Source organism: Ostrea edulis, chromosome 1 (assembly GCF_947568905.1).
Source record: "Ostrea edulis chromosome 1, xbOstEdul1.1, whole genome shotgun sequence".
Classification (NCBI taxonomy): domain Eukaryota; kingdom Metazoa; phylum Mollusca; class Bivalvia; order Ostreida; family Ostreidae; genus Ostrea; species Ostrea edulis.
In genome coordinates this window covers 95,483,795-95,494,237 of record NC_079164.1, presented here as the reverse complement: position 1 = coordinate 95,494,237, position 10,443 = coordinate 95,483,795, and the positions used below count along the sequence as shown (strand labels likewise).

The 10,443-nt window shown below is 33.0% G+C and overlaps 1 protein-coding gene across 1 annotated transcript; it reads right to left on the bottom strand.

Annotated features, from left to right (window-relative positions):
• Positions 1–600: 600 nt before the first annotated feature.
• LOC130048449 (uncharacterized) lies at positions 601–4,482 on the bottom strand. The gene is made up of 5 exons (XM_056145157.1): positions 3,957–4,482; positions 2,961–3,244; positions 2,584–2,779; positions 1,658–2,027; positions 601–1,240 (listed from the first exon to the last, which is right to left on the bottom strand). The coding sequence occupies exons 1-5, from the start codon at positions 4,480–4,482 to the stop codon at positions 601–603; spliced, it is 2,016 nt and encodes a 671-aa protein (XP_056001132.1).
• Between the last annotated feature and the right edge of the window lie 5,961 nt (positions 4,483–10,443).

The following is a 10,443-nucleotide window of genomic DNA, read 5'->3' as shown; positions in this document are numbered from 1 at the left end:
AACCATAAAATTTCAAATTGTACTATTTAACTTCACTGAAGTGAGAATTTCATGTAAATATATCACAATAAAATTCTCTATTGACATGTTGGACCCACTGAAGACATTATATTTAACCATGTTTCCATAACAATAAATTTTCCTTAGCAACACACCTAAAATTTCAATTTGTATAATACAATTGCACTGAAATCAGAGTATAATACAAAAACATCACCACATAATTCTCCATTGACATGCATTCTATGTCTACATCTTTGGAATTATTTTACATTCATGGTAAAATTGTAGTTTACAATACATATCGACAATTTTACTTTTGTAAAATTATCAGATCTACATGTAAATAAACATAATTATATCCAAGCTGCTCCTAAAACTATTATACCTAAATGTTTACAGCTTTATTCTCTTTATGAGTATCAATCAATTGTACTTTAGCAACATGCATTACAATGAATGTATTAGCATTTTATAAAAAATTCCTTTCAAGAATCATCATACACATAATAGGTATCAATAAAAAAACATTGATCAAAATTCTGATGTGCTAATATTAATTGTAAGTAAGCACTGAAAGCAAACAGATGTAAAAACAATTCAATTGGATAATACAGATGTTATTTCCTCAATGGCCTCTACTTTTTCAATGAGAGATAAGGCTGATTCAATGTCCTCAGGACGTTTGGACTGTGTTTTCTTTTCTGCAGCCAATCTGGAGAAAAAGGAAGCAATTTGACTGGGTTCCAAATACTCCGATGATGCAAATACTTTTATGCCATTTTCCATGGCCACACGCATGTTTTTTTGTAATGGCAGAAGGATTAGCTCTACTTCCAGTGTTTTCTCCATAAAAAAAACTGATTTTAAATATGCCTTTACTTTTTCTGAGAAACGCACTTTCTTCCTGTCCTTTTTCAATGCCCATCCTTGGTCACTCTTCTGACTGGATTCCTGCACTATGCTGCTCTGCTGGTCATGATCAAGTTTTGAAATGTTCAGCTTCTCAGACAAATTGGTGCATGCATCATACCATCTTAGCTTGATTTTGTCGTAAGTGGTCATTTGCTGGAGGTCAAAGTTGTGGTCTCCAAGTAGGCAATGCTCATGCATAGCATTAAAGGATGAAAAGGCCTGACTGCATCCCTCTGGACAACCAAACCCATTATCTACAGGTGTTGCTTTGATAGATCCTTCTACTTTTGATGGCAACTTAAAGTCCTCAATGATCTTCAATGACCTACAAAAGGTTATAAGTATATAATATATATATATATATATATATATATATATATATATATATATATATATATATATATAAAAGAAATAGAATAAACAGTACACAAAGTTAAAATTTTAACGCAAGCGCTTTCATTTTATAATCCTCAGGTGTTAAATTTTAAAATAGTAACGCCTGAGGATTATAAAATGATTATAAAATATCTTATACCGGACACTGTGATTTTAAAAAAACCCAATTTGGATATATATATATATATGAAAGTGTATACACACACACACACACACACACACACATATATATATATATATATATATATATATATATATATATATATATGAAAGGTGTATTGATTGCTTTTGCTGACTGATAAAGTAACATAAATGATTTTGTTTTCGATATGCACACATGTATTACCTTTCATCATTGTTGTAAACTGTGTCGTGATCATTTTGAATTTCTATTTTCTGTCCACAACCTATATCATATGATCTCCAAGCATGCAGCGATCCATCATCTTTGATCTCAATGTTTGACAGTTTGGAGATTCCTTTTATAAGACCAGTGGCTGAATCTGAAGGGGAAATCATGATTTCTGCATGTGCTGCCTGACAGCTTGTGATTCCTCCACATTCATCAAGGGCTGCCTTCATGTCAGAAGCACTTAAAACACTTTTTCCCTCTGTCACACTTTTTCGAATTTTTGCCCTCATGTGAGCTATTTTGGCATCGCAATAGGATTTTCCACTTTGTGCCTCACTGAAGTCATATCTCCTGACTAGGACACCTGAAATACATGTGTATAAAACTGACTTAGAACCCTGAATATTGTTATGTGAATTATTTGACATATTTTAATTAATACAAGCATTGAATTATTGTTCTTTCCCAATAATCTTCATTAAAACAATGCGTGGAATGATTCAAATCATGATACGCATATCATTAATTCAGCAAACGAATAAACAATATCTTACATTAAATGAAGGTACTTTTAAATAACTTAGAATTAAAGATATCTTTATATAATTGATCATTAATTCAATTGAAGAGAATAATAATCCGACTAAAGTGTGGAATAATTCAATTACTGTTTCCTTCAATTGATCATTAATTAATATTTTGTGTCCTTTAATTTAGCAATTAATAATATCAACAATTGAGTTAATGTAGGCATGCAATAATTAAAAATCAAAGATTCATGTATCATTGATTTTTTGATGGTATTTTTTATTATATTGTTGCATGCATCAATAGAATTACAGATACCTATATAAATAAAACAATATCTTCAGTTACAAATTTGCATGTATCCACGATTAGTATACATGTAATCTGCATACCTGTTCTATGGCTAATGGAAGGCAATGACAGCCACAAATTTCCACAGTGGTAACATCCCGCATTATCACTACGTAGGAATACAGAGGTGATGTGTGGTAGCTGCTTTCTAAGAGTATGTAGAGTGTGCTCCAACAATTGTGCAACTGCATTCCAGTCTTGTTTGGTAGATTCCAAGCAATGAGTAAAAGATCTATTCTGAAATTTAAAGGTTTGAAATATTACATCAATTGGAAAATTTTAAATATATTCATATGTTCTGCCATCCTGATATATATATATAAAGAGAAAGTAATCTTTCTAGTTTATATAATTAGCAATATGAATGTACATGTTTTGAATGGAGTGAAAGCTTTAATGTAAGAATCAAAATACTTACCTTCAATTCATTTCCAACTTTGTAAATACAGACTGCAACATGCCAATTAATACCCTTTTGGCCAAACCATTCACTCTGTTTCTCTATATAAGACATGGGTAGAAATTTCATGGCCCAATCCATGACTAGTACAGCCTGCTCTGGTGTAAGGTCTTTCAACATATCGCTTCTACATTTGTCTTGGTTGATGGTACGTACAACATGTCTCTTCCAATCCATAATTTTCTCATATGAGGATTCTATGTCAGCATGCATATCTGACTGCAAATCAGATGGAATTGACCCTGTATCAAGTAAAAAGTAGATCATTAAACATGGTACATTCACTCATGGGTATGTATACATATGTGCAACACATGTATTGTATTAGTTCGGGCTTTATGGACCGTGGATATCATCCTGGTTAGATCAGTGGTCAATGACTAGTAATTGCAGGTGTGCCGGGTTCAATTCCCAGTCCAGCCCAGTTTTTTCTCCTCGCCTACACATTACATTATGTAAATATAATACACAAATATGGTTCTGATTTTCATTGAACATAAACAAGAGGCCCATGGGCCACACCACTCACTCAAGTCACCTTGGCAGGGATTTTTCTACCAAAAATTATTTGGTACCACATTTTCCCATAAAGGAGGAAAATTGAGAGCCACATGCTCAAACTAAACGAGGAAAGTGTTTTTTAAAATGGTGCAAAATCATGCAATCTGAGCATACAATTTTTGCATTTTCTTGATTATCTCCCCTTTGAAGGGGACATGGCCCTTCATTTCAACAATTTGAATCCCCTTTAACCAAGGATGATTTGTTCCAAGTTTGATTGCAATTGGCCCGGTGGTTATGGAGAAGAAAAGTTTACAGACAGACAGACGGATGGATAGAGAGACGTGATCAGAAAAGCTCACTTAAGTTTTCAGTTCAGGTGAGGTAAAAATTATAATTACTTATGAAATGAAGACGCAATCATCATGATAGCTTTACCAGTATTTGACATACCTTCAAAATGCTCCAGTTGACGTTTAATTTCAAGAACAGTACTTGGTAGCAATTCACATCTATCACACTTCAGATCATGTGTATGGTCATTGCAGGTCTGCTGTAGATTTTGATTTGTAGGATCACTAAGTGCATAATTCATACAGTGGTCTGCGCAGTTGTCTTTTTGTTTGAGGTGAGCTTTGAAGTCTGTCTTTAAATACAATTTTGCAGCATGTAAATTTTCCTTATACTCCTTGAACTGAGAAATCGTGTCATTATCTGGTGTGTAGGTTTCCATGATTTTCAGAATTCCTACAATAGTTTCAAACCCTGCAGCTCCGTCATCAGCCAAATTGTCAAGTCCTTTCAAGTTTGTTCTTTGTGATGCAGGACAAGTACTTAAAATTCTAAATAATGTAGCCCTTGAAAGAGGGATGAAATCAGTTTCTTCACAGAAGGATTGGTATATCTGTACCAGGGTGGAATGGCAGGCAGTCCTGACTACTTGTGGAATGGTTACAAGTTCTCCACTCTGAAGATGCATTTCTTTCGTACCAAATGAAGTTACCTGAAAATATTTTTGCCATTTAGTTTAGTATACCATGTGATCGAATTTCTGTGCTATGGATCGGATAGATTGATTTATTATTTCAAATGTATGAAAAGTGCAGTATATGATAAATAGAATATTATACGCTAAAATCCATACCATATGTCGTATCAGCCTCCGGGCCCCATATCAACCCTTGGGCCTTTGGCCCTCAGGCTGATAAGAGACCACTCCGGCTGATACGACATATGATATGAATTTTAGCATATAATATTCCCTACTTATGAAGCTGCAGTTTTGATATCAGCCAGTACATGATCTCTAAGTAATTCGTGTTAATGTTTCTAAGATGTTAGTTCACTATATCTCAGTACATGATCTCTAAGTAATTCATGAGACTGTTTCTAAGTAGTTAGTTCACTATGCCTCAGTACATGATCTCTAAGTAATTCATGTTACTGTTTCTAAGAAATTGGTTTGCTATGTGAACTGCCAGTACATGATCTCTAAGTAATTCATGTGACTGTTTCTAAGTAGTTAGTTCACTATGCCTCAGTAAATGATCTCTAAGTAATTCATGTTACTGTTTCTAAGATGTTAGTTCACTATGTCTCAGTACATGATCTCTAAGTAATTCATGTTACTGTTTCTAAAAAATTGGTTTGCTATGTGAACTGCCAGTACATGATCTCTAAGTAATTCATGGTACTGTTTCTAAGATATTAGTTCGCTAGTTGCCAGTACATGATCTCTAAGTAATTCATGTTACTGTTTCTAAGATATTAGTTCGCTAGTTGCCAGTACATGATCTCTAAGTATTTCTTATAACTGTTTCTAAGAAAGTGGTTTGCTATGTGGTCTGACAATTCATGATATAAGTAAGTACTTTTTCCAATATGTTAGTTCACTATGTCTCGGTACATGATCTATAAGTAATTCATACTACTGTTTCTAAGATTAGTTCACTATGTCTCAGTACTATATCTCAAGTTATTCCTGTTACTGTTTAAATAAAAAATGGTTTACTATGTGATCTGACAGTATATAATCTCTACATTCTACATTGATGTTACTGTTTCTAAGACGCGAGTTTACTAGGTACCAGCATATGATATGTTCTTTTAGTAATCGGGGTTACTGTTTCTAAGTAATTGGTTATTTTGTGGACTGCCAATACGAGCTGTTTAAGTAATTACAGGCATCGATTCTAAAATGTTGGTTCATTATGTACCAGTACATGATCTATAAATAATTCATGTTACTGTTACAGATATAGTTTACGCTATTAATTTTAAGAGCAGCTAAATTTGGCAAAAGCTTTAGGTTGGGAAATATCATGTAATTGTAGCAGGGGCTATTTCCCTTATGATTTTGAATTCATACATACATTGTAACTATAATAATAATTGCATTTTCCTCAGTTGTAACCATGCCGAGGCTTCCTCGGCCAGCCGCAAACGAGTCTGCAAAAAAAAAAAAAAAAATCAAAAAGAACGAGAATTGATAACCAGTCGGCGAAAGCAGTCAATCAGCCACTAAACATCGATTACGAGAAATTAGCTGCAGAGATTTTGAAACAGCAAAATGACAGCAAGAATCAAAACCATGTAGAAACGGAGGAATCAGCAGAGTCAACTGTAGCTCAGTCCTCTGGCACTGTGGATCAGCCGAATAGTCCTGACACGAGCAATAACATCTCTACTTTAATTAACCAAATATTTAATACAGGGAGCTTTCAGGGAATCCCCATACTTGGCCAAACAACTAACACACGTTCCATGCCAGCTTTTGCACACTTGACACCGATAGCATGCGACTTAATACAAGCCTCTCTCAACCCTGCTACAAAAAAGGCATATCTACATACATGGGATAAGTTGTGTCATTGGTCAGCATCAAAGCTTACTCTCCCATTACAAATCTCTACAATTTGTAACTTTTTGGCTCACCTATATGAAAACAATTATTCGGCAAGCACGTTAGCATCACAGGTTTCCGCCATTTCATTTCTTCATAAAATTTTTAACTTGCCAGAAGCATTTTCTAGTACAAAAATTGTTAAAAGGCTGTCAAAAATCATGTCATGGGGCAGACATTGATGTTACTGTTTCTAAGACGCGAGTTTACTAGGTACCAGCATATGATATGTTCTTTTAGTAATCGGGGTTACTGTTTCTAAGTAATTGGTTATTTTGTGGACTGCCAATACGAGCTGTTTAAGTAATTACAGACATCGATTCTAAAATGTTAGTTCATTATATACCAGTACATGATCTATAAGTAATTCATGTTACTGTTACAGATATAGTTTACGCTATTAATTTTAAGAGCAACTAAATTTGGCAAAAGCTTTAGGTTGGGAAATATCAGGTAATTGTAGCAGGGGCTATTTCCTTTATGCCTTCTATATGATAAATCTAGAAGTTAAAACATGTTTCCCGCAGCTAGTTATTTTTCATGTCAACAAACAAGTAATTACTGTAGTTGTAAAACTGTCATTTATTAATGACAAGAAGATATCAAGATAAACAATTAGGGAGATCCTACTTTCTTATCAAATTGTACATAGACTTGGTTTAGGATCTCCCAAAGTTACATGTTAAGATATAGTGTGAAAATTATAATCACTATGATGAAAAATAAGGTGGCAACAAACAATAGGCCACCAAAATCCAATAAACATTGGATTTTCCGCCACCCAAGGGAAACAACATATAAACATGCCAGAGGAAAGAAAATCCTCTTTAATATCAGAAAATCTTGAGAAAAGGAAATTCAATAATACATAACACAACAGAATACTTATACAATTTCAAATAGCCAGCAAAACTCCTGATTCTATGACCTGGATTACATCAGTGTAACCTATTTAGCACATCCAGGAGTACATGTATACTAGCAGCACAGGTGTAGGAGAAAGTAGCAGACATAATCTGGCCTACTCATCACTAATAACTTACATATACTAAGAGTCATAGAATGATGGCAGACATAATCTGACCCATCTAATGTTGATATGAAGACGGTCTATGGGAGGATGGCAGACATAATCTGACCCATGTAATGTTTATCTGAAGACGGTTTCTGGGAGGATGGCAGACATAATCTGACCCATCTAATGTTGAGTGATCTAGTGACACCTATAGGGGAATATGACAGACATAAACACGACCTAATGTTTACTTTTTAGTCACTTTTAAAGTAAATCATCAGATATGACTATGCCACTTTTTTTTCGATTTTGCATGATTCTTACAGAGACTAGTACTTAATATATTTACTATAATCGAGAGTCCAAAGACAGATTTTTGATATATCGTAAATATACTTCTTCTCTACAAGATAAAAGTAATTTTGAATACATCAAAGCGTTACTTTTTGACTACTAGTTGATTCAAAAGTTATCATTTTCTGCCATTTATCAAAATCTGGAATCGTGCCAAATTTGTGACCTTTGTGCACTTAAACGGAAGGAAAATTTTAGAGTCCCACTAAACAATATGAATATGTATATCCAGTTGTTTTACAAACTGTGTCAATTTTTAAAAATCCGTTTTCAATAACCTGTTAGAATTTTTAAATAGAAAGGGTAAAATATACATAATTTTACCCTTTTGTCAGAACAAAATTGCTATTTTTAGTAACATGGCTGCAAATCCCTATCCAATGACTACACCCCCGAAAAAAATATGCCAAAGTATTTGATATTGATGTACTTTATTACACTCAAAATATGTTGTTGATCCGACAACCTTGCTTCCATCACATTTTGCATGGTTTTCTCGTAGACAAGCTCTTAAGATGTCAGTGGTAAGGCTATGCACTTGAGTGGTCTGTGGCGACATCATGTCTAAATTATTCACGACTGCCATAAGTTTACACTTGCAGCGAAAAAAAAAATAAAATAAAAAGATCGTGCAACATGATTTTGCTATGTTAATAAGAAATTTCAACTGTGTTTTTATTTTATTTTTAAACTGACTATTGCCACAAAAGATCGCTTTATGACTGATTAGAAGTATGAGATGCAATTTATATCATTTGTTAAGAAATGCGGCAAATCTGACATTATAGACCAGCTGTTCACAAATAAACTACATTCAAAATTACATGTATAATGCATCAATGACAAATCATTAAAGGCATTGTGAAGCGTTCCTCCGATGACAAATCACTAAAGAGACCCTCGATGCATCAAATGAATCTTTAAATCCTAGAGTAATTATAGATATCTTCAGTTAATTGAATTTTTGTTAATTTAGTGCTCTATACCTATGTAACCTGAAAAGAGCTCTTCAGTGATATGATTTTTGAGTACCATGTCTCCTTTTGTCACTGACCTTGGCCTTTTTCATCAATAGGGATCCCGTTTATGGAACGCCAAATTAGCATAAACTCAAATAATTTAAGATATCTTTAATTATTTTAAGATATCATAAATTCATTTCATGCACGCAACAACTCGTTCAAAAATCTCTTCAAATAATTAATGATATCTTGAATTCTGAATTATTGCGCGCATTTATTTAATTGTTAATAGCATTAACTAATCTGCTGAAATGATGAGCACTATATTTGAATTGTTACTCACTTCAAATGTATTAATGATATCAGCAAATGAATTGATACTCGCTACAATTCAATTTAAGAGAGCAATAATTCAATTAATGCGCTCTTTAATCATATTCTCTTCAATTGAATCGTAGTGCGTATCAATTCAAGTAATGAGCGAAATAATTGAATCATTGCTCTCTTCAATTGAATCAATGATATTAATTCAATTGATGCGCGCAATAATTCTTTTAGAGAGAGCAACTGAATTAGAGATATCTTCAATTCAACATATCCACAATTAATGGATTACATTATAATGATCTCTTTAATTGAGTCGTTGCTCTCTTTAAAAGAATTGATACGTGCATTAATTCCTTATACAAAAGCTTTGTACATAAATAAATGAAGATATCTTCGATTGAATTAAAGAGATCATCAAATCATTTATACTGAGCTCCAAGTGCACTTTTGCGAGCTATCATTCCACCACATTAATGCGCGCATCAATTCAATTATTGCTCTCATCAACTGAATTAATGTACGCATGAAATCAAATATTGCGCTCATCAATTGAATTAATGCGTACATCAAATCCATTATTTATATCATCAGTTGATTTGATGCTCTCATCAATTGAATGGACGAGAGCAATAATTGATGTTATGGACTCAGTAATTGAATTAATGATATCTTCAAATAACTGAATATATCTTCAATTATTTCAGTTTATGTCAATTGGGCGCACCATACCCGCATTATGCAAATTCATATTCATACAGCATTATATGACATGTGTTTTAAAAGATATATTAAGAGTAAATAAACTTATATTCATTTTATTTTAACAAACGCAAACCACACAATGATACATTATTTTCAAACAAGCGTCTCTCAGGCATCTTCTGTCAACATCCCTATCATTATGTAAATACACTTTTTGAGGAAAGAATTTTAATTTTGGAAAAATATGAGAGGACGTCGAATCTAAATTATTCGGAACTGGCACATGTTATTTTAGATTTGTTAACGCGTCCCTTACGCAAGGTTTCGTAATTTCATAAAAATTAATTACCCACGAGTTTCCAGACCAGTTCTCCCAGAATTTAGTAACTTATATGTGCCAACTCTTTTCCTTGAATATTATAAACAAAACATTGTATAAAAGAATGAAAGTTTTAACGTATCTTCAGATATCAGTCTACAATATAAAAATAATGGATCTTCTAATTGATAAATCTGATCAATAGATACATACATGTATTCAGATAACTAGTTTTATTTCTAATCAAACCATGCAATTCCTGCAGTATTATTACACGTATGGAATTTATTTCTTTTAATGCTATTCAAGAAAAAAGTTAAGTTTTGAAAATACATTTAAGAAATAAAATTTATTTTTGA